The following is a 24,056-nucleotide window of genomic DNA, read 5'->3' on the forward strand; positions in this document are numbered from 1 at the left end:
TGCAAAGGCTCATTTGCAACAGACTTCATTCATACAAATACAGTTCACTGCAATAGCAGAGCATAGAGAATCACCAGCCATAGTTTTTTTTTAAAAAAACCTAAATGCTTGATGGATTAGTAACTGGCTTTGGAAGAAAACCCAATCCTTTGGTTGCGTGCCAAAGAAACCAGTACTTCATAAGCAGGTCAGAGAACTACAGCAGAATCAGGAAAGAATTATGGGAAGTAATTAGACTTCAGGTGAGCCTGGGTTGGACACTTACAAAGAATCCTCCCCCCACCCTGCTCCTTGTCAGCAGCGGTCGGTGCATATGATAGGACGGGGGGGGGGGGGAATTCCCAAATCCAGTCCAGCCGAATTCCTCCTCCCGCCCCACAAAGCATTCACTTAAGCAGCATCAGCCTCTCCTGCCATTCCTTCTGTCTACACCCTGAACAGCAGGCTTGGGGTCTTGCCATCTAGTTCCATAGCCAAAACACAATTGGTGTGTAAGTGGGGACGAGGCGGAGGGGGAAACAAGGAGAAAGAAAAAACACAAACCACTGGAATCAGAAGGAGGCAGGTCTAACTACTCTTATATTTTTCTTTGGATGTTTGCATATAAACCTGCATGACATTTCTAATAATGTTTTCTATTTTACAAACATGTTGGAATTGAAAACCAGATTTTTATTAATGTGTACATACAAGAAGAAACAGTTCAACAAAGTTTGCTCATTAATTTTGAGCTGTGACCAGGCAAATGGTGGGAGATCATGGAGGCTTCCACCGTACAGCTCTCAATAAGGCAGCACTAAGGATGCTTTGGGTTGCCAATGTCCAGAGAGAAGGCAGAGAGTCTTTACACAAGAAGCCTGGATGCATGTTCATCAAGGGTCGGGAGATGCAATGTTAGCTGGGAAGCTTAGTTTTGAAAGACAGATTGCTCTGGAGGGGATGGATTCTCTCACAGCCCTCTTCCGCCTCTGGCTTCTCCCCTTCCAGAGCCTTTGCCCTGCTGAGGCTTGGTTAATTCAAAGTTTTAAACAATAAGGGCAGCGGGATAAAAGTTCTGGAAGTGGAGACAATCCAGCACGCCAGAGACAACAGAGGGCTGTGAGAGAATCCATCCCATCCGGAGCAATCTCTGCCAGCTCTGTCTTTCAAAAACACGCTTTCCAGCTACCATTGCGTCCCCCAGCATGTGAGGAACACGTGTCAAAGTATTGTGTAGAGAGATTCTCAGGTGCTTAACAACAGCCGTCAGTGGCAGACCAGATAATTATATTCAGGTTCTTCTCTCTGACTATTTGCTCACATTTTTTCTTTACATACTCCCATACGACAACAATGTAATATTGGTATATAAGCAGCAACTTCCAAGTGTTCAACAAATTAATTCCATCTTCCTTCTAACAAAAGTTTTGGATCATTCAAAGCAGAAATTAGGCTTTTTCTAGATAATCACTTGGTATTCAGGACTGCCTTCTTCCCTAATGTCCAGCCCAGCAGCTGAAATCCTCTTCTCAAGTCCTGCTTTCCATGCCCCCATCTACAATGGTAGGGTGCCTAGCAACCAGAAACATGGTCTTTTTGGTGGTGCCACCTTGTCTTTGGTATACCTTTCCCAATGAGGGTCACTTGACACCTAGCTTACTTTATTTTATGTAACTGGACAAAACATTTCTCTTTAGCCAGGCTTTTAACGAAAGGGTTTGATCTTTTTTGGTCTGCTCCTAGCTTGGGGAATGTTTGATCAATCTTATTTTAGACTGTTCTATTTTTATGTGCTTTTATGCCCTGAATTGTTTCATTGGCATGTTTTTATTGACTTATTTATGTAATTGATATGGATTGTTTTACTGATATGTTTTAATCAGAATTTTTCCTCTGTTCGCTTAGTTTTGTTTTGTTGTTGTTGAGTCATCTCAAGTAGGACTGGAGAGGTGGCATACACATTTTCTAAATAAACATGTGTATATAAAATGCCATCAAGTCGCAGCCAATTTATGGCAACCCCATAGGGTTTGCAAAGCCAGAGATGAACAGAGGGATTTCCCATTGCCTGCCTCTGCATAATGACCCTGGACTTCCTTGTTGGTGCCCCATCTAAGTGCTTACCTTCCAAGGTATGGTGATTGGCCACTATTGCTAAGGATCCACATATCAATTACACACTTGGCACAGTTGTTGCAGGAAAACTGCATTGTTTAGGGAGAATGACATTTTTCCTTAAGATACAACCACCTATTCGGTTTGACATGCCTGTGATATTCTGTTTATGAGAAATGCCTCCCATTGATTCCTCATGCATACTCCCTTTAGGGATCTATCGCGTATATGCATCCTTTTAAATAATATAATTACTTGATGAACTCTAGCAAAGCAATGCCTTCCCAACAGTAATCCTTTGCTACATCATAAACTTCCAAAATAGGTTTTCCCCTAGCCATGCAGCACAGCCCATCTCCCATTTTTTTAAAAAAAATTAGACAAACAAAAAAAGTGAACTTTTTATCCCTCTTGGCATTGCTGATATGCAAAGAGACTATTCTCCTGTTCAAACCATCAAGTGTAGATATTATTGCTAGTGCCAGTCTCAATCATTTTTTCTGTTGGCTAGAAATGCCCCTAATCAACATGGCCCTGACCATACCCAGTGCATATAAAAACTTAAGTTTTCATGGACCAATGCCAGACTGCCAGTTTCCAGGGACAAATAAAAGCCCAAATGTAGTTAGGATGATCTGTGATTGGCTATTTGTTCATCAACTAGCCATCCCAGGGGGTTTTTGTGCTTCCTGAAGGCTCACAAGGAATGGAACCCAAGTAATGGACTCACCTGCAGAATAACACTGTCAGGTTGGTTGAAATTGGGAGCACTTGATCGGGCACTGGAAGGGTCTTGAGTTGCTGGCCACAAACCCAGAAGTTTTCGCCCACAGGTCAGAACTCTACACACACACAAAAGTGGAAGAAGACATCAAGGCTAATGCAAGCTCCATAGCTAATTAGGAATAATATCCAGTAACTAAAAATAGTGGCCTAGAGAATCCCAATCATCAGCATAAAATATTGGGATACTTTTCTGTGACCACACTGAACAACTCTACAACAAAGTCATCATTTAGAAGGACCAACCTTTTAAAACAAAGGTCAAATGCTTTGAGCCATCACTGACCCTTAGGTAATAATCACTAGCCAAAGCTATAGAAGCTTAATGATTAATTTATAAAACGAAGTACAGAGCAAAATTCAAAACCCCTGCTTTACATTAATCCTACATTGCCCCTAAGCAATTCTCATTCTACAAACTAGAGAGGTTCAACTCTTGCTTTTATATCCCACTGATGTTCACATGATTCCACTCACATGACCAATCAGAGCCTATTGCAGCCCACATGTCTGAAAGAGACTATAGATCAAAGCTTCTTCCATAATAGAATACTTTTGAGCTGCTCTGTCATGCTTTTTTTGCAATCAAATCAGCGGTAAGTGGAACTTAAACTGGGGTTCCATATGGCAGTAACGACTGTGTTATATTACCCATACAAACCTGGAAATGTTCATTCCATAACCAAGATACTACTATAGGTTTACTTGTACGTAAGTCACATTTTTTCTGCTCTATATTGGTTTCTTGTTAATGCCATGTCTTTTAAAGTTGTATCTATTTGCCCTATGGCATTGTTTATGGAAATGTTCTTGATACTGTATTGAAATGTACTTGATACTGATTGTACTAATCTCATACTGTGTAATCCGCCTTGAGTCTCAGTGAGAAAGGTGGACTATAAATGATATAAATAAATAAAATAAATAATAAATAAATAACATTTAGCAAAGATTCCAATTCCCCTTGCAATTTTCCTTTTTCTCCTTTGCTTTACAGGCCTAAGTGGATCTCTACAACTAGCATACCATTCATGAAACAATAGTGGCAAGAGCTGCTTTTCTCTTGGCAAGCAAAGCTACAGCTCATTTTTGAAATTTTATTTTTTATTATCATAACTTTGTAATAGCCCTATGATGTTCATAAATAAAATACCAAGAACGGATAATTAACAATTGATTCATGAATGCTGTGGTGTGGCAAAAAGAAAGGAAGTCAACCAAGAAACTATTGGAATATAATGGCACCATCAAGATTCTCCATTAATTAGCCAGCACATCATGGACATTTCAGACTAAACTAGTGTGGAAGCAATCAAGCATAGTTTCTTAGGTGTTAAGCAAGTAATAAGCAACAGTTCAGCACAGTTGCCCAAGTTACTTATCCCTCACAGACCCTGGATAGGTACATTGTTTATTCTTTGAGGAGTTCCCTCTCTTTCCTCAAGGGAACAACAAAAACAAGTATACATACTGCCTAAAGTTGAAAAGAGGGGTGGTAACCCAGCCCAAAGCCTCTGGATTCCGACGCTGCTTATTTGCCTCTGAAGAACTCCCAGGAGGTGGGATTGGAATGGCATAGAGAGTAGCTGTCAAAAGAGACTCCCGTGGCAGACGGTTCACTTGAATTGGGAAGCAGATTCTGAAAGAATTTACAGTGAATTAGCTAGGACATTGGTTTCAAGCCTTCTCCAAGTCAAAGTCCTCTACAGCAATTATCCCATTCACCGTTTATAACAACCCTGTGAGTTAGGTCACTATGATGGTGATGTTATCTGGATTCCACCTCCCACCCCCCGCCTGTAAATGAATGTACAATTAATGATAATATGCTACATTTGGCTAATGTGGAACCACCATCAGAGTATATTGGTTTTATACTAGTTTAACTGTCATGGCTTCCACAACTCTACCAGAGATCCTGAGCTCACTCTCATAGAACATCAGTTCTTAAAGTTTCCTGGGGGGGAGAGAATGACCATTTTAAGTCAGTAGCATAGGCTTAGGCTTGTTGCAGACCATTCTCCTCCCCTTCCATTCCATATTGCCACTCCTTCTCAGCAATGGCTCTCCTTAGCCTATACTGTACATTTGAGTTTTGTTCCCTTCTTTACAAAAGAGCGGACAGATTAATAGCACAGGAAACAGCCCCCGCCCTAGATCATATTGTTCCTCTACAAGACAGACTATAGCTAAAGCAAATACATTTCTGGAAAAGGGTTCAGAAAGTAGCAACAGCCAAAGGAGAAATGAGTCATGCTGAAAGACTATCGCTACCCTCTAACTTTCAGCATCTTATTTGAACTTCTGCTGCATGGCAATGGGAAGGGGGGGGGGGAATGCACTGAAATGACACACAAGCATTTGGCTCAAATCCCTCCTGGCAGGGAAAAGAAGTGGGCTTGCCCTCTGCATGGAAAGAGGAGGAGGAGGAGAAGAAGGAGAAGAAGAAGAAGAAGAAGAGAGCCTAGGACTTCTCTTCTTCAGGGAGAAGAGACAAATTTGCTCAGAAGGAAACAATCAAGAGTCTAAAAGCACCTATACCAGTCAACATGAGAAAGAAGCTGTGGAACCCCGTATGCCAGAACTACAGGCTATGTTATGGTATGACAGACTTCCCTCACCACACATTTGGCAGTTATTATGGATCCATAGAGTTCCTAATTAGGCCATTGCCTATAAGGCAGTACACCATCAAAATCCCAGAGATGGCCAGCTGCTTCATGCAGTCTCTGAAATAAAATGCTACTGTTTTCCTTTACTGAAAGATACTAGACTTGATTAAGGCCATTTTGTTCACACTACAGCAAAAGAGAGGACTGAAGATAGATGGGTTTCAGTTGAAAATCTGACTATTAAAATGAGACAGATCAAAGCTGTATTAGAAGACACTCCCTGCAGCCCCCCTCCCCTCCAAAAACTTTCCCTCAAATACTTATCCCACTAGTGACCATAGTGACTCACTGGCAAGGAAAGTGATACTCTGCACAGATTCAGAGGGTTTTTTTAAAAAGTACCTTACATGTCCCAAAGCTGAGCTGTAGCAGCAGCCAGGCTTTCGAGTTAAATCTCAGTCTCAATTCAAATAAAACTCTGAAAGTAAGACTCCAGCTGCTTCCAAAATTTCCATCCAGAGTTTTCCTAGCTGGATGGAAGAGAGGAAGGCAGAAGCATACTAACCTTTACCAAGAGGATGTCCCTTTTCTTAAACCTCTTTTACAGGAATTGCCGTCTACCAACCCCTCTTCCAATCCTGTAGCAGTAATTGAGCTGGAGAGTATGCCAGAACAAGGCAGTCTCATACCCACACAGTGACAGTCCAAGGCAAGTTTTCAAATCTCTCATGACTCAAAGCCCTTTCTGAAGATAGCAAAGGGCCTGTGGAAGCAGCTACATGGTGGACTCCACATTCAGGTTGTCCCATGCTGAAGTTTGATCCATCTTGGTTTGCAGAACAAAAACCATTCACACCAAAAGTTGTTTAGGCCACAATCTCCATGTTGCTTCGCTGTCTGCCTCTTGATGTCATTCTGTGGCAACTTCTAAAATTATCCCTTTCCCATCCCTCTTTCTGCTGGCCTAGTAAAAACGCCAAGTGTCACTGAAGCTCAAGAGAGGGCAGCAGCCTTCCTGCTGCCAGGGCTATTTTAGGATCAGGATTCCTCCCCACCTTCAGCAACTACATGGAACATATGAACAAGCACAGGGGTAGGAGAGGAGACACACCCACCCACCCTGAAATCCAACACCCATCGGAAGTTGTTGTTGTGTCAGATTCCCTAAATCAAATCGCTGCCTGTCCAGACAGAGGGCATACTTTTGTGGAGTCCAGCCAAGTCACAGATTACATAGCAAATTAGGCTCAAGCTACACAATAAATTTTTCACAAGTCAGATCAGAGTCCCCTTGACCTGAATCATTTTCCCTGAACCACAGCCCCTGTTCAGCACCTCCAATTTGAGGTAAAACTTTAAAATCCAAAATTCTAGATCTGGAAAGCAGAGACTGTCATAATAATTTACAGTTGGTGGAGATCAGAGAAAAACTGGAGGGGAAGGATATGGTGGCTTTTGTTCAATCTGTTTTGAGAGACACCTTGTCTCTACCTGAGGACTATGACCTTAGACTTAGAAAGGGAGCACAGATCCTTGGGTCAGATCCAGAGCACAGCAGCCTACCCCAGGGCCATAATGGTCTACTTACTGACCTTTGCCACTAAAGAAGACCTTCTGAGCTGGGCTAGAGAGACTTGTCAGATGATGTGGGTTCCAGATAAAATTAAGATTTCCCTCTTCAATGCCTTCCCCTAAAAGATTCCTGCATGCCAGAGCTCCAACTTGGGGAAAAGCTATATATGATAGCTTATATGACCTGGAACCATCCCAGGTTTGCAGAAAAAAAACACATTAGGGGTTTAAATCCTCCCCAGACAAGAGCTTTGCCTGTGCTTGTGGGGGAAGGATTGGACATTATTTAGAACAAACCAAGAAGTTGAGAGAAAAAAAACAGGAGTGAACACCAGTTCAGAAGGACCCTGTGTGACCAAAAGGGTAGCCCAAGGAATAGAAAGACTAGTCAATCTATGGCAAACCTCCTGCTGGTAGCTAGTACATTCTGTCACTGCACAAATGTTTAGGCTCAAAAAAGTTGGCTTATGTGTACTATATTTTACATTCATTGAGAGAAGCTTTTCAAAAATTCTTATCCCCTCTCAAGCACCAGACTGAGTCCTAAAGTCTATGCACAGCTAGGAAGTATTCATTCTGCTTTGTAATTACACATCCAACTTTTACTCTCTATGGGATACTGAGTAAGGGATTTTTTCCTCCTTGTGACCCCCTTCTCTACTTCACTGCACAGAAAATGACCTATGTGAGTTTATAGGTCCTTTCCCCACCCTCTCCCTGGCCAACACAATATACAAGATTCCATTTCTAGAGCTACTTCCTCATTCTTTTTGCTATACTTATTCCACCATAAATAAGATACATAAATGGGGAAATGTCTTACTGCTGGTCCCAGATGATAAGATGAAAGAGGTACTTGTACACATGAGCTTTTCTGGTTTGCAGAGGGCTGCATAGCTCTTTGCCACCATGGCTAAGAGAGCAGGAGAGGTAGAAATCTTCATAGCTGCATAAAAGAAACAAATGGAAAGGCAAAACCAGAAAATCCTTCTATCTTGTAACATAGGTAAAAGGGGTGGGGGGTGATAGCTGAAAGACGGAAGGCAGGGACTAAAAGCAGCCTGCTGTCATTCTTAGTGGCAGCCACATAGCAAAGAAGAAGAACACATGAAAGGAATACTTCGACTTGATTTATTTCATACTCAGCAGCTGATTCATTGGTGAGAACGCGTCTTAATCCCAAGCAAGAGCCTATCCAGATTTCCCCCCAAGGGGAATGAATGAATGACAAACCACAGATGGCCTGGGTCTGGCCTATATGCACAAGTCTTGTTAGACAGTTACGGGTATTTTGACTTTCTGGATGGACCCAACTATAAAACTTTCTCTCTCCCATCCCCAGATTCATTAAAGCCCAAACAGCTTTCAAAAGCCTTATAAAACCTCTTATATGGCAGGGGAGGGGCAGTTGGGACTAGAACAAGGGAGCATGGGGGTTTAGCATTTGTGTTGTTTTAGTTGTTTCAACAGAAAAGTAACAAGATAATGGATATTTGCTTTTTAATCTGTTAACCACACTTGCGTTTTTGGGATGGAATGGGAGAATACTTTTAATATGTGTGTTAGTACAGGGTTCAACTTGCTTCCTGCATATCAGGGATAGCTTTGCTCTGGCTATACACTGGTGCAAAGTGTGCCCAGTGCAAAGGCCAAAATGCTGACAAAAAATTAAGCTTTACCTGACTGTTTAAAATCTTTCCAGGCTCACCTACTTGTTCCACCAATACATTTCAAAAAATATGTTAGACAACACCCTCTTCTTCCTCAGCTATGTTGCAGGGGGGGGGGCGGGGGGATGAGGGGACTCACCAGATTTCTATAGATATACAGGACATGCAGTTGCCTTGCTTCTATATGAAACCCCTGACATTCCATGGCCTTGCACAATCACAAAGCTTTTGCCAATATAGTCCTTTTTAAAGCTCAGATTGCAGGGCAGGGTTGGGAATTTAGGTCAGCATCATTCCTAGTCCTGATTATGTTCATTTAGATCAAATCTATGTCTGAATCATAGTTGAAATTTTGTCTCTTAAATAGAAATCAAGTTATTTCCAGCTCAAACTCTTGATTAAAGGGAGAGGAGGGACTGGAAGTGGCTAGTTTGCCCACACATTTTCACCCATACCAACAGATTAAGCGTACGATATTCCCTTAGGCTGTTCGCTTTTGAGAGAAGTTCTTCCTGCTTCCTTCCCAGCCAGCTGGACTGACATACACCACTTAGAATGCCATCACATGGGGCTCTGTCAGAAGGGCCAGCCATGTGACAGGTGCCAAGCGGTGATGCAGGGAGTGCTAAGGGGCAACAAAGGTCAGGCCAGGCCTGGATTTCCCAGGCTAGTGTTTTGTTCAGAATCACTCACTCACTGGAATACATTAAGGATGGAACAAAGGCAAGAGGTCCCTGGAGGGGTGGCGGCTAATGTTGCTATCACCTCCCCACCCCCCACCCCCCACCCCCTTGAACGCTCCTGCTGCTGGGGATGTGGATTACCAATGGGCACCTCCCAGACATTGCCTCCCTGCTTTTAGTGAAACACAAACACACAAGCAAAGGCTGTGGACAAAAGAATATCCCCACCCTGCCTAGACTCCTCATTGTTCCTACATCCATTAGTGATTCCCCTCTGCCAACAGTCATTGGTTGAAGGGGCATAAGCCCAGGCTGAGAAGCAGCCATCTGTCACTGTCTATGGGGCTGAGCCAGGACGGAGGAGTGCCAAGACTAATGGACTCTCCTACTGCATTCCAGGGAACCTGAACAACAGTGGGCGGGGAAAGGAGCAGAATGCTGCTTAGCTAGATCAGCTACTGAGAGATAAGTGCACCAAATTAGTTTTTCGTACAGTTAGGTCAGGACTTCATACCTGCCTTTTCAACCCAGCAGCAGTCTACTCTCAAATGAACTTCAGCATTAAAGTATATTATTTCTGTACCATTGATGCTGAAGTTTTTGTGAAAATTCAGATGTTGCTGCAGTTCTTTGTTTTGCTCCCAAGTCAAATAATAAGTGGTCATGCTCTAGGCTAGCTTGATCTCATAAGATCTTGGAAGCTAAGCAGGATCAGTCCTAGTTAGCACTGGGATGAGAGACCATCAAGAAAGTCCAGGATTGTTCTTCAGAGGAAGGCAACAGGAAACCACCTCTGTTTGTCTCTCGCCTTGAAAACCCTACAGGGTTGTAATAAATCAGCTGCAACTTGATGGTACTTTACACACACATCTCATGTACCTTTAAATAAGGCACCATTTTCCTCACTCAAATAAACATAAGTGGTTAAAATTTCAGGTATGCTATGCTGTACACAGAAAGGTCTCCAAAGCCTTTGACTCAGTATAGGCCCATGTTGCTGTGCCACTGAAATTTGATGAGAGGGCTAAAGCTGGGAAGAAGAGGCAAATATTTATAGAGAACATCACTAGAGAAAGCTGTTGCTGCTTACCTTGCAGCCCAGGTGATGGGTATGCGATGAGTGGCATAGACTGTGAAGGAGAGAGGGCAGGTAAGGAGCCGGGCCTCTTGGCTAAGATAATGCTTTCTGTTCCCATGTATCACAGTCTGGAAGTCTGCATTAAATGTGTTGCAGTAGAGCTCCACCAAATCCAAGATGGAGGCTGTCAAAGCTTCCACAACTTTCTCTGTACAGGAGAAGAATTAATGTGAACAATTTAAAATTCGAAAGGAATCATAGGATTGGTGAACTGTTTGGAAATCCCCACATCCAAGATCTTCCTCTCTAAGATTCTATAAGCTCTTAGAGACTTGACTAAACTAATTACATACCCTCCCCCCCATCACTACCACCACCCAACTCTTTCCCCTTTAGCCGATTCTCTGCTGCTCTTAATGTTTTATGCTTCTAAAGCACATTTTGTCTTCATTAGGTCAAATTCCCTCATCTTTGTTAATTTACAAATGGTATTTACTGCATATCTGGGGAATACTTCAAATATGTAGACACCCCTAAGATGTCTACAGGTTTGCTGCTTTTGCGATTAACACGGAGTTCATATAGTGATGCTCCTGCATCGTTTATATGCATAGAAGACTCCTCTGACCACAGATAAACCCTGCCAAACTTGGCCCCTAAAACTGAAAGCCCGTCACAAGTGTCTCCAGTTATCCCTCTTGACTGTTCAAACCACAGAATGCCATAACCAGCATGTAAAAAACATCCTTAAGACCAGATGTCTAAATCAAGAAAAACTGGATTGTAAATCCTATATAGATGATGCAAATTAAGGCATTTGCCCATAGTTGCTTACTTTATATAACCATGGTTTAGCCCTGTATGATATTAACAAGCCTAATGGTGCTTTTGACTTGTGCATGCCCACCCTCCTCTTTGCACACATGACACACTGTTTAGTTACTTGTTTGCTTGTGGCGAACCATAGTTTGCCATCACATCTTAACTGGCTTGCACTGAAAACAAGGATTAAAGTGTACTTTACAACTCTAGGACAAGCAAAACCTAACCTTGGAATGGCACACCTCAAACCTCAGCTTGTTTATGTCAAAATACACTGGGAAATATATTCTGTCCAAAAATGAATCCTCCTCTTTTTTCTTCATTAAGCTTGGACAATTGGACAACCTAGCTCAAAGCTGCAATGGTACTGTTTCATTACTAGACTCTCTCCCATGAGGTCATGAACAGCGATTGGGTGACCAGTGTCACCCTGCTCTTAATCATTTTGAGCCAATGTATCTGAAAAAATTGGCCACTGGGCTTTTCCCATTTAAAAGGCTGCTATTAATACACCTAATACTACTAATAAAAATAGTTCAGTAAATAACTATATGCATAATTTAGGGTTAGATGTGCCTTTGGGAGGGTGCCGGAAAAAATATGAGTTCCAGGAACTTGGTAATAACAATAAAAGAAGAGAAATTACCTCTATTTTCCCTCATCACCAGAACGTTTGGATCCTGTTCAGGAAAGAGAAACCAGACTAGAACATTTTCATGACAATCAGAAATGGAAGCAAGTCCCTGAGCCAACCACTTTATATAACATGTTCCAGCCACACTTCTATTTTCAGGAGTTAAAATTCACCCAAATGAGGGAATAAAACAGAAGCAGTTACATTTCCCCAGCTTTTTACATCCGCAGAAGTTTCAGTTGATAAAAGCAGAATATGGTCTGGAGAAAAAGGACAGATTCTTTTCAAACAAGGTCCCCTTTTTTGAGGAATCCTGACTGAGTGTAAGGAATAGGTAGATTCTTCCATAAATAATAACTGTCCCACTTCAGCAAAGTGCTTTAACAGGGTTTAACAAAGACTGGAGGGAAGATGTGTTTGGCTCCAATTTCAGTTACTCCTTTGTCCTTCTATTCTTGATTTGTTTTACCCAGGATTTGGCTTTCCATATTTCTGCGTTGGCAAGGCAGTATAAATTACTGATTTTTAAACTGCTTCAAGCTGTTTTACATTCCATGGATCAGTGCTATGTAGTGGCTAAATTTAGGGCCCAAGCATCATTTCTCTGGGCTCAGCACGAACTTGGACTGACAAGCCTCCTTTCCCACTTAATAGGTCCTGAAGACCCAATCAATTCTGTCCCCCTCCACACACACACTGTTTAAACATCTACACAAAACTGACTGGAGAGATCACCCAGAAATAGGGAGCACGGTGCCATCACTATGACAATGACTCTCAACTCTGTATCCTTCCCATATACATTTAGGGATGGAGCACAAAACCAATAGAAGTATGAATGCAAAATCTACTCTGACTAAAATGTAATTTTGTGTTTTCCACCGCGCCTGTCCTACATTAACAAAACACACATATGGATGGCAAAAGTAGCATGAGAAGGGCTTATGTATGCCAATGCCACAGTAGCACTTTTTGTCCTATGGTTGGGGAAAAAACGTAACAGAGGTAAAAAGTTTTGTTCTCATTCCCTCCTATTTAATTTTGGCATTGAGAGTAAATCCCCCTTCCCTTTCATTCCTCCATCTTACCTTTTGGATTTTGGGCTGCATGCGAGATGGACAGGGTGGCAGCTGATTCAGGGCACCTGTGATCTCCTGAGACTCCACAGCAGCAAGAGCATTGCAAATGGCCATGACAGACTGGATCACCCGCTCGGCCTTCAGCTGGAAGTCTCCCTGAATGGGGAATTAAAGAAGGGCCGATGTCTCATGACAGCAGCTGGTAAAGCCATTTAGCCAAGATGTCTTTCTATTACTAAGAGCATCATGTGGCATACTGATAAATTGGAAGCAACAGATCATAAGGACCATAAGGATAAGCAAGATACTAACATTCAGATAACAACAACAACAACATTCAACTTATATACTACCCTTCAGGACAACTTAATGTCGACTCAGAGCGGTTTACAAGTATGTCATTATTATCCCCACAACAAACACCCTGTGAGGTGGGTGGGGCTGAGAGAGCTCCTAGAAGCTGTGACTGACCCAAGGTCACCCAGCTGGCTTCAAGTGGAGGAGTGGGGAATCAAACCCGGTTCTGCAGATTAGCGTCCTGCCACTCTTAATCACTACACCAAACTGGCTCCCAGAGTATCAGCATCACTCTCCCTCCAATTTGTTCTCAAGTCTGGAGGAAATGGATACAGACTGTAGAACAAGGAGGCCCAGTACTAAGAAATGAGTTGCCTTTGTCTATATTCTTTTTGCCACATTTACTTTGCTGCCCACAGACAATTGCCCAAGCAAGAGAGAATTGTCAAACAGAACCCAACGAGTTTAATCCAACATGTACGTTAATTATTTCTTCACACAATACATGTGTGGAATTCACTGCCACAGGACAGCTTCTAGCTTAGCTCTAAAAGGGGATTAGACAAATTCATGGACAATAGGGCTATCCACAGCAAATAGCCATGAAGGCAGTATACCTCTGAATGCCACCAGAGGAAGACTTAGCCTCTGCTTCTGGGCCTTTCATCAAAGACTTCTGGTTGGCCACCATGGAAAACAGGACACTTTACTAGATGGGCCCTGATCCCTGCAGGTCTCCTCTTAGGCTTTTAGCTCCGTCAGAATATGCTTAAGCATCTGGGAATCATGGAACAATTATCTTTCCCCCCTCCTCCCCACACATTTTATTAAGGCTGCAGTCCTCAAAATACTTCTCATGGAGTAATGTTAGTGACCCCATTGAAGTACTCCAGACCAAGTGGTCTTAAGTATACTAACTAGATGAGAAATTCTCGTTTCTTCTATCTTATACATTTCTCCCTCCTGTGCCTAAACAGGAAGAAAAACATACAAAAATATCTCGGTGCCAGCTCACACATATTCAACTGCCAAAGTGAACAAGTGTGAAAATGCCTCCAAAACACTTCTCAGAAGTCAGCCTCTTATCATTTTTGACAACAATCAGCAATTGTCGCTGGATGAACACTGGTGCTTAGGATCTTCTCCCCAGCTCACTTCTTATCCTTTGCTTGTTATAAACTTTGTTTTACAAGCTAGGAGCTGGCCTGACTATTCAAAAAGCAAAATCCCAGGATCTCTGGTAAGCTTGGCCAAAGAAAGAAGAAAAAGGAAACTTGCAAAGTCCAGCAAATTTTGGAGCTGCTGAAAGCTTCACTCTCCAATGATGCTCATTCACCAATGTTTGTGAGAGCTCAAGGGGCATGAGCTTTATCTGCATACACCAAACTGACAGCCAGTTTGCTGTAGTGGTTAAGAGCGCGGGACTCTAATCTGGAGAGCCGGGTTTGATTCCTCACTCCTCCACTTGAAGCCAGCTGGGTGACCTTGTGCTAGTCACAGTTCTCTGGAGCTCTCTCAGTCCCACCCACCTCACAGGGTGTTTTGTTGTGGGGATAATAATGGCATACTTTGTAAACTGCTCTGAGTGGGCATTAAGTTGTCCTGAAGGGTAGTATATAAATCGAATGTTGTTGTTGTTGTTGTTATACTCTTGCCATCATCTCCAAGGCTAAGACTTGCCTTTAAAAACAAGGCAAGACAGCTGAAGATGCCTCTCAGTTGATTTCAAGCATGCAATAATGCTCAAATTACTATTTGCTGGAATGCCAACTGTAACGGATTGCATGTTTTTAAAAGCCTGGAAGGGCTGGACATGCACAACTGCAGGACAGTTAAGGGTTAATCCTGCACAGAATCAGAGTTTTGAATGACAGGCTACTCTAGGGCATATCATTGGGTAGCATGAACTGGAAAGAGAAGGGTCTTTTTTCAGTCCTAGCAGAGAGGAATCCAATGTGAAGAGCTGGGGGATGGAGTCCTAATGAAGAGCAATTTTATCACTGACAGGAGAATTGGGGAAAAGTTAGCAATGAAGTTTGGGAAGTAGGTGCCCACTCCTAAATGAGCCAAAGAAAGGGAATAGATCTTCTAAGGAGAAGAGATTTTCTCTACTCAGTCAAAAAGGGAAGATACTCTGGAGAGTGAAGAGATCCCTGGTTGGGTACTACGTGTAGAGACCTTCAGTTTCAGTTAACGACTGAAGGAAATCAGTGGTGTGTGAAAAGAAGGGGACTGGGGTACAAGAAAGTGGGTACTACCATTCCTAACTCCAGAAGAGAAAGAGAATACTAAAAGAAAGTATAGTAGAGTACTGAGGGAAATACAAGGGAATCAAAGCTTCAAAACAGAAGCCTTTAAGTATCTGTGAAAAACACAAGAACTGAAATCTGTGCATGTTCTGATTTTACCCCAGATACATGTATATATGTTGAAATACCTCAGAAATTTTCAACCCCTGATTTCATCTGACCTTTCCCCTCTAAAGTAAATAAATTAGTTAGTTATTTTTGGAATTTTAAAAGCACATGTGGTGCCATTTCTGTTGTATAAGGACAAGGGAACATCATACCAACACTAAGCTTTCTAGAACCTAGGAAGCTATTTGACATTGCCAGCACCTTCAACCAAAGTAATTCCAGACTGGATGCCTCAGAATATGCAGATGGAATTGCCACTAAAAGGCTTACAAACACTACATTTTCCAGACAGATAGATTGCTACATTAAAAACAAAACGGCAATCAAAGGCAAATATATGTATTGCTACTAAGTTTTTGGAGACTTTGACCCATGAAAGATTATGTCATATGTTAATCTCTAGAATAACACAAAACTGTTTTAGACCTACAAAATCCATCCAACAGTAAGCATGAAAGACAGGAGAAGATGTCAGTAAACACAGAAATTGGAGAAAACTGGACCTACAGTTTTCTAATTGTACAACACTTGAAGAAATAAGATTCCATTAAGCAACTAGGGCAACACCCTATAAAAGATACATAGAATACCAGGGAATGCAGGTTTGTGGAAAAGGGGGGGAGACCTTGGTCCATGGGAAGTGATGTAGAACGTTGTTTGGCCAATGTAATCACAAACACACACCAGATAGTTTCTGATATCCTGGAATTAAGTCGACCCATCTACTAAAGCTTTTTTCTGCTTGACAATCATGAAATCTAGCAATCTGTTCTTTAAATCTGAGATTTAAAGAACAGATTTAAATCTGAGATTTAAAGAAGTCTACATATGACTTGAGAGAGCTTGATTATATTATATTAGAGAGAGGATGAACAACAGTATTAGAGTTTTCAGTTTTACTGAAATACTCTAGAGGGCATTATTATGACCTACTTCGGGTATATAATTCTTCATATAGTAGGGCAACACAACACCTAATATGCTTCTATGTGCCTTGCATATACAGAAGAATAAAAAAGGAATTAAGGAGGGGATTAGAAAGATTTAAATTCTATCTGTACCTATTATTATGGTGCACCCCCACTTCTAGAGTGGCAAGAAGTTCCAGGGGAAGCATTTACCTGGGTTGGTCACCTTTGGAGGATAGTGTACTGGACACTTAGCGTTTCTGTATATTTATTTCCAAATGTACAAACAGAGCACAGGTGGAAGCAAAGAGGTACTCCTACAGGGCAGCAGATTTGCTACCTCTCATCAGATTTCTAGAGAGAGATCCTTTCCTCCTTATAGGTGCTTGGAGAGCTACTTCTTAAGACCCACTGAGATAAAACCTACACAATTATTAAGAAATACAAGTGCCCACCCCCTCACCCCCCCAAAAATCCCAAGGGGGGATTTTAGGAAGCCACATTGGGATCTCTGCCCTCACTCCATCAGCGCCCTCTCCCCAACTCATTCTGTTTCCTCCATGAACCCCCCCCCATGCCTTGTATCTTTCCCACTCTCACCTCCACCCCTTTTTTCTTTTCCCTAGCACTGCCTCAGCAGTTGTCTTCATGCTTCCCTCCTCCCCATCTTCCTTATGTTCAGGTATCCATATCTAGGGCATGCTTTGTGGTGACGAAGTAGGGGTGATGCAAAGCCCGGTCCAAGCTCTCTGAATTTGGCTCCATCTGCTGATCCCCTGATGCTGTTTCGTTTGGTGATGTCATTTTACAGCAGATTTTTGCTATTTTAAAATTAGTGCAAGGCCCTGATCCACCGTGGACTTGCAACATGCCAGCAGCAACAGATATTGTTCCTCTCCCATGCCTTTTAAAGTGCCAAAACATTTTCTGCAGGTGTCCCAAGTTAGCAGAAATAGCTGTTCGGCTCATACAAGCATGCAATCATAAAATATAAACTATAATCATATAAACTTAAAATAAGATACATTTATATGGAACTTATGTTTAGTATTTCACTTAGGTTTAAATATCTTTATTCTATCTTTACCATCTGTCTTCATATCTAATAACATTTTTATCAACAAATAACGTTGTTCTAAGCACGTATTGCCTAATTCTTTCCTTCTATCATTCTCTGTATTAATTTAATTTTGTTCTTGATCTTCAGCTATATAATTTTTAAAAACTTTCAATTTATCTTGAAATTCTGAAGTTAATCTGTTATGTATAAAAGAGGTTAATTTTGCCATTGTCACATGTTCATTTAATTTATTTTTCCATTCATTCAGGACTGGGCATTTTACCATTTTCCAGCAAATATTACTCTTGCTGCTGTCACTATATACTTAAATAGTTCACTGTGTATTTTTGTAATCTTACTTGGTAAAATATTTAATAACATATTTTTCGGATCCATTGGGAACTTAATTTTTAATATCTTTTGCATTTCTTCATGTATCTCTATCCAATATTTCCTTGCTTCTTTGCATGTCCACCATATGTGATAATATGTTGTGTCTGTATTCTGACATTTCCAACACTTCTCATCATAGTCTCTATTTGTTTTTTTGCTATATCGTTAGGGATAATATATCATCTTAAAACATTTTTATAAACAGTTATCTCCCTTAATATTTGACATTCAGTAAACTTAATTTCTTTTGTCCATAAATTTCCCTACTGACTCACACATGTTTTTTTCAAAATTTTGCCTTCATTTTATCATACGGTTTTTTACTTGTTCTGTTTCAGTGTCATATTGCAATAGCATTTTATAATTTTTTCCTAATAAGTGTCTTAAATTTCTGGTGATTATTTGATCAAAGGTAGTTTTCTTTCTTAGTCGCTCCCTTCTTCAGCTGTTTGTTCTTTCAATTTAGATACCATTTGATGATAACACAACCATGAAATATTTTTCCTTCTTTAACCACTTGCCAGGATTTTAATGTTCCTTGTTTGTCCATCATATATTCATCATAGGTAATATGGTTAAATTTTTTCTTGTACTATTATCACAATAGATGTCTACTGGGAATATCAGTGGTGAGGTTGGCGGACTTATTCTATTTCTGCATTGAAACCATATTTCTAACAGACCATCTCTCAAGATATGATTACCATCTTGTTTTTTAATTGTTTTTAGTGATTTCTCAATCCATAAATAGTTATATATTCCTTCTTTAATATCAACTGTCTCCAGTTTAACATTCCTTTGATTTGAGTTTATAATCCAGTGTGACACCTAGACAAGTGTGCTGTTTGATGATATAATTTGATATTTTGTACAGCTAAGCCTCCTCTTTTTTTTTCATCCTGTAATATTTTAAATCTTACTCTTGGCTTCTTTCATCCCTATACAAAATTATTGACCACTTTTTGCCATTTTTAAAAATCTTTTCATCTACATGAATTGGTAACATTTGAAACAAAAAAGTCAATTTCGGTAATATATTCATTTTGACTGTAGAGATTCTTCCTGACCACAAAATTTTCAGTCTTTCTCATCTTTGTAAATCCTTCATGATGCTTGCCCAAACTTTGATAATTGTCTTTATAAAGATTATCATTTTGTCCTGTTATATACATTCCCAAATATTTTACTGATTTCTTTAGTTGCATATTCTGTTATTTTTTTCCTATCTCTTCATCATCTGCTTTGGTTGCTGCTACTAACATTATTTTTGTTTTCTTTTTATTCAATTTATATTTGGAATAAATTCCAAATGTAATTATTTGTTCCATTATATATTTCAGGGAGATATTTGGTTTTATACAGATATAATGACATCTTTTGCATAACTTTTCATTTTATATTCTTCTTTATCTTTTTTTATTCCAAAAATCCTGATAGCTTGTCTAATTTTTATAGCCAACATTTCCATTGCCAAAATAAATAATAATGATGATATTGGACATCCTTGTCTGATTCTTTTTTCTATTTCAATTTTTCCCATTAAAGAGCCATTTATTAAAATTCTACCTTGTTGGTTTGTATAAATACTTTTCATCCAGTTTAAAAATTCTGTTCCACAATTCATATTTTGTGGAATTTTCATTAAAACAGTGAAGATACTTTGTCAAAAGCTTTCTCAGCATATAAATGCCATTTTTCTCCTTGAATATTCAATTGCATTCAACAAACATCTGATACTATCTCTCATATATTTTCTTGGAATGAATCCCGTTTGATCTTTATGGATTAATTCTGGAATACATTTTCTTAATCTCTTGGCCATGATTGTTGTAAAAATTTTATAACCCACATTTAATAATGAAATTAGTCTATGCAATTGGAGTAATAGTGAGTCATTCCCATCTTTACATATTACAGTTACGTTCACTTCTTGCCCAGTAGGTGGTATATACTTTCTCTCTTGTATTTCATTCATTACCCTTTGCAAAGGTATTGCTAATATTTCTTCAAAACATTCATAGTACGTTGCTGTCAAGCCATCTGGTCCGGGTGCTTTATCCTACTTGAGGTTTTTTATAGCATAATTAATTTCTTGTATTGTTATTGCTTGATTCAAAATTCTTCTATGCTGTTTGGCTCTGTTTGGTTCTGAAGTGGTCCTGATTCTCAAAAGCAAGGATCTGCATCAGTTGGGGCCACTTCAGTATTAAATATGATCGCCATTCCTTTTGTCATACCTTTCGCCATAGGTTCTAGTTCTTTCACTCCCAGGTATGCCACTTGCCTATAGGAAAGAACCATTCACAACAGTATGAAAGCTTACTTTCAGTGCTGATGAGATAACTCAACTTCAAGCCAAAGGGAAACCTTACAACTAGTTTATCAGGCAACAGAAGTCTCTTGTCTAACTTACTTTCTCCTTTGCTTAACCACTCATCATGCCAGAAACCCACATACCAATCTGTATTAAGGGTCAAGCAGTCTGGAAGTTTCCAAATAGAAAAATGACTTCTGCATCTACAGTCAATACAAATTTAACCTTCAAAAAGGCAGGCAAAAATATGTTTTTTATTGTACTTATCACAAGGGAAACTGCAAAAACGAATGGATAAGCAACATAACTGATGACGATGCCAAGAATAGAACCTGGGGATCACTTCACTACACACAGTTTGTTTTCTGCACTGAGCGATAGCTGATGTTGCTATGTAGCTCAGCCTCTTGGCTGCAGTCCCAAACATACTCATGGCTCATCTAATGTTGGGAAATCAGACACTCATGAAGGATTCAAGACTGGAATGAGGAAGAAGAGAAGCAGGCAAGCAGTTCACTGTCAGATAAGGTGGGGAAGGGAAAGGTTCAAGTAGAGTTCAAGTCATTTCTTGTTTTATAGGTAGGCCCAACCCTAGCAAAGCAGCATAAACCTCTCATCAGCTTCAAGTAGGAAGCAAAAAAAAAATCGTGTGTGTGTGAGCAATAAGTTGATTTAGGAAAGGCCCGAAGAAAAAAATGTAATAGGGGAAAAAAATAATTCTGACATTTGTCACAAAGAAATGTAATGTATGTTAACTTTACTGTTTCATTTACTGTATTATTGAAAGCATCATCAGAAGCACTCACAAAGGTGTTGTACTGCCCTGTAATATCAAGGATTTTTTTTTAGTAAAGGGAGCAGGCAGAGTAACTGTCAACTGTAAAGCTTCTTAACTTATTGCTGGTAAGGGAGACTATCATGGCAAATTTGGGATCTGTGGTCCAGAGAACATATCAGCACAAAGACATGCACATGTACACCTCACAGTCCTATGCTGAGTGTATGCTAATCCTATGCTAATGTAGATATTGTACATTAAGAAGTGCCTCTTCAGTACTTTGCCATCTTGTCATATCTACTACAGCATTAATCCCCAAACTGTCCTCTTACCTCAGCTGCGAGGAATGCGTCCACCTCATTATGGAAGGTATCAAAAAGAAGACTCAGAGCTTGCCTGTTGTGGGGGAAAACGTAACAGCTCAGTAAAAAAATATGGGAACAGGATGCCATGCCTCTGGCATATGGAAGGTCTCTGCTACAGTCTGGAGTTTTTATCAGACAGCTTGAATGAAAGCAATGTGGCTGGCCTAAACCAATCCTGGATCTGCTATGTTAGCCTTCATTCACTAGCTCTAAGCTTGCCTGCTGCATGCAAGTTGCCAGGTGCATCTTTTTTAGTTCCTCTCTCATCTTTACCTGCTGATGGTCTGCTTGATTGGCCTCTCCTGGAGGTGAATATAGTGGTTGAGTGTGGAAGGACTCTGATCATCATTCACCTGTATAAAGAAAGGCAGCTATTTAAGTGCATTCAGTTAGGCCTTCCAAGTGTGACTGGTGCCAAGCTGCCTGTGAGTAGACAATACTGACTTTTGATAGACCAACAGTCTGACTCAGTATAAGGCATCCTTATGTATTTACTTGAACACTGACATTTTCTAATGTGTGTGACTGGAATTTATGGCATCTGCATGTACAGATCCTATTAATATGAGTTGGGGATGGGCACTGAATTCCTCTCTACCTCTCCCCCTTTGAAAAAAGTTCCACTAGAAGTCTGAAAGATCTTCCAGATCCATGTTGAAGACTACTCCAGATACTATTTTTCCCCTGTAAGTGATTCTGTCAAGTATGAAAGTATTGTATGCATGAATCACTTTCGAACTATGTATTATAGATTGTCAGATCCACTATGGGTTAGTAAGGAAGCTATTTACATATAAAGGTGAACATTTCCATGGCAACCCAGGCATGAGGATTACATGCAAGAGCAATCATATTCCAGGAAAATGTAACTTCCGAACCATGCACAAACCAGTGAAATGAGTAGAGTCAAAAGACCTGCAGCTCTGCTCTCTGTGGTAAGCTCTTTGACCATTTAGAACCTGATCCTACAATCTGCTGTATAGAGGCACTAAGGCACAGGATCCAACTTCAGCACCTACTGCTGTCCCCTTACTTTCTTGCACCAGCCTAAAGCTTCATCCACTTTGCAAAAACTGCAGCGCAGGGAGGCTTCCAATTATGCCTTGCCAAGGTGGATTTGTATATGGATCAGTTCCATGAATGACTTTTTACACCACATTGCAAGGGCCACTCTATAGGCCCCTCAGTCCTAATATTGGTGTAGCCTTCCACCAGCCCGGAGCTGCAACAAAGGTATTCCCTCCTGTATGTATTATTAATTGGATTCTAGACTATAGGAGGCATTAGATACATGAGTAATGTTCACAATTCTTGCCATGGACTCAATCTATCAATGGCCAGCCATTCCAGATAAGGAGAGGAGAGAGAACAAAGCTCCTTCCATCAGCCTGCCTGGCCAGCAGTCACCAGGCCCCTCCGCCCCAAGAGTACTTCAGTGATTAGCCATACTGCAAGTGGAGACACAGCAAGGACCCCTTTTTGGCCTGTAGTTGTTAGCCACCTTGACTTTTCCTTCTGTAGATAAAATCAATAATTAAAGGCAGGCAGTGATGCTGAAATGGTGCTATGGAGCATGTCACGCAATAGCTGCTAGTGCCACTGCACTGGAGATGGGAAATGCAAACACCAAATACAGTTGCAGGTAACCAAATAGCGGATATATTGTTAAGGCTGCAATCCTTTCTCTTTAATAAGGCAAACAGCACAATCTGATTAGGAGTTACAGCCTAAGTTCTTACCCCCATCACCAAGAGACTAGCACTTCTCCCACCCTTTATGTCACCATACTCTCAGCTGGAGTAGGTATTTCATCAGAACTAGGAACAACAGGAGCACAAGCAGCTGGTAGGCACTGCCTCCGTCCCCTGAGCATTCAGTCTCTTGTGCTCACTGGCAAAGCAGGTACTCACTGTCCGAGCCAAGTCACTGCGCACAGCCTTCCTCTTCAGCAGCTGCAGGCGGATGTCAGTGTCAAACTTCCTGCAGTGTTGGATGTATTCATGGCTTCCCAGTGGATGTTTGCTGAAAGGATGCAAACAAGTTTTTAAAAATGGCTCCCTTTCCTCATTTGTACAGAGACTCCTGCAGGCAGGAGAAGTCTTTGAATTCACTGTTTACCACTACCCTCTAGAATCCTGTATATAGTACAAGACATGAGGAATACCTCACATCTGATTACTTTGTCTTGAAGATATTGGGTCAGTTGTGTCACTATTATACATTTCATTTTTTTCTCCCAAAGAAACAGCAGTTGGCAAATTTCATTTCATGACCAGAGTTAAAGGAATGTGCTTTTTTTTACCCATTAATAATGCCATATTTAGTTAAGAAATCACAACAGAAACAGCAAAGAATGGAAGAAAGGCAGACTGCATAGATCAAAGAGAGAGTCTGGCAGGGAATACAGACAATCTTTATAGAAAGCACTCTTAATTTTCAAAGAATTGCAACAACAAAAAAGTGACTGAAGTGAAAAAGTGTTCTGGAAGGTTATTTT

General features: G+C 40.7%; 1 protein-coding gene across 1 annotated transcript in view; it reads right to left on the bottom strand.

Moving 5' to 3' along the window:
• The window catches only part of PIK3C2B (phosphatidylinositol-4-phosphate 3-kinase catalytic subunit type 2 beta), a 117,534-nt gene that overhangs the window by 37,475 nt on the left and 56,003 nt on the right, over positions 1–24,056 (bottom strand). Inside the window, exons 6-14 of the mRNA XM_054979281.1 lie at positions 23,470–23,581; positions 21,833–21,912; positions 21,527–21,590; positions 13,037–13,183; positions 11,961–11,994; positions 10,505–10,700; positions 7,885–8,007; positions 4,349–4,516; positions 2,825–2,936 (exon numbers count right to left, since the gene is read on the bottom strand). Coding sequence (XP_054835256.1) covers positions 2,825–2,936; positions 4,349–4,516; positions 7,885–8,007; positions 10,505–10,700; positions 11,961–11,994; positions 13,037–13,183; positions 21,527–21,590; positions 21,833–21,912; positions 23,470–23,581 — 1,036 coding nt within the window. The remainder of the gene's footprint in view (positions 1–2,824; positions 2,937–4,348; positions 4,517–7,884; positions 8,008–10,504; positions 10,701–11,960; positions 11,995–13,036; positions 13,184–21,526; positions 21,591–21,832; positions 21,913–23,469; positions 23,582–24,056) is intronic.

Source organism: Eublepharis macularius, chromosome 5 (assembly GCF_028583425.1).
Source record: "Eublepharis macularius isolate TG4126 chromosome 5, MPM_Emac_v1.0, whole genome shotgun sequence".
NCBI lineage: Eukaryota > Metazoa > Chordata > Lepidosauria > Squamata > Eublepharidae > Eublepharis > Eublepharis macularius.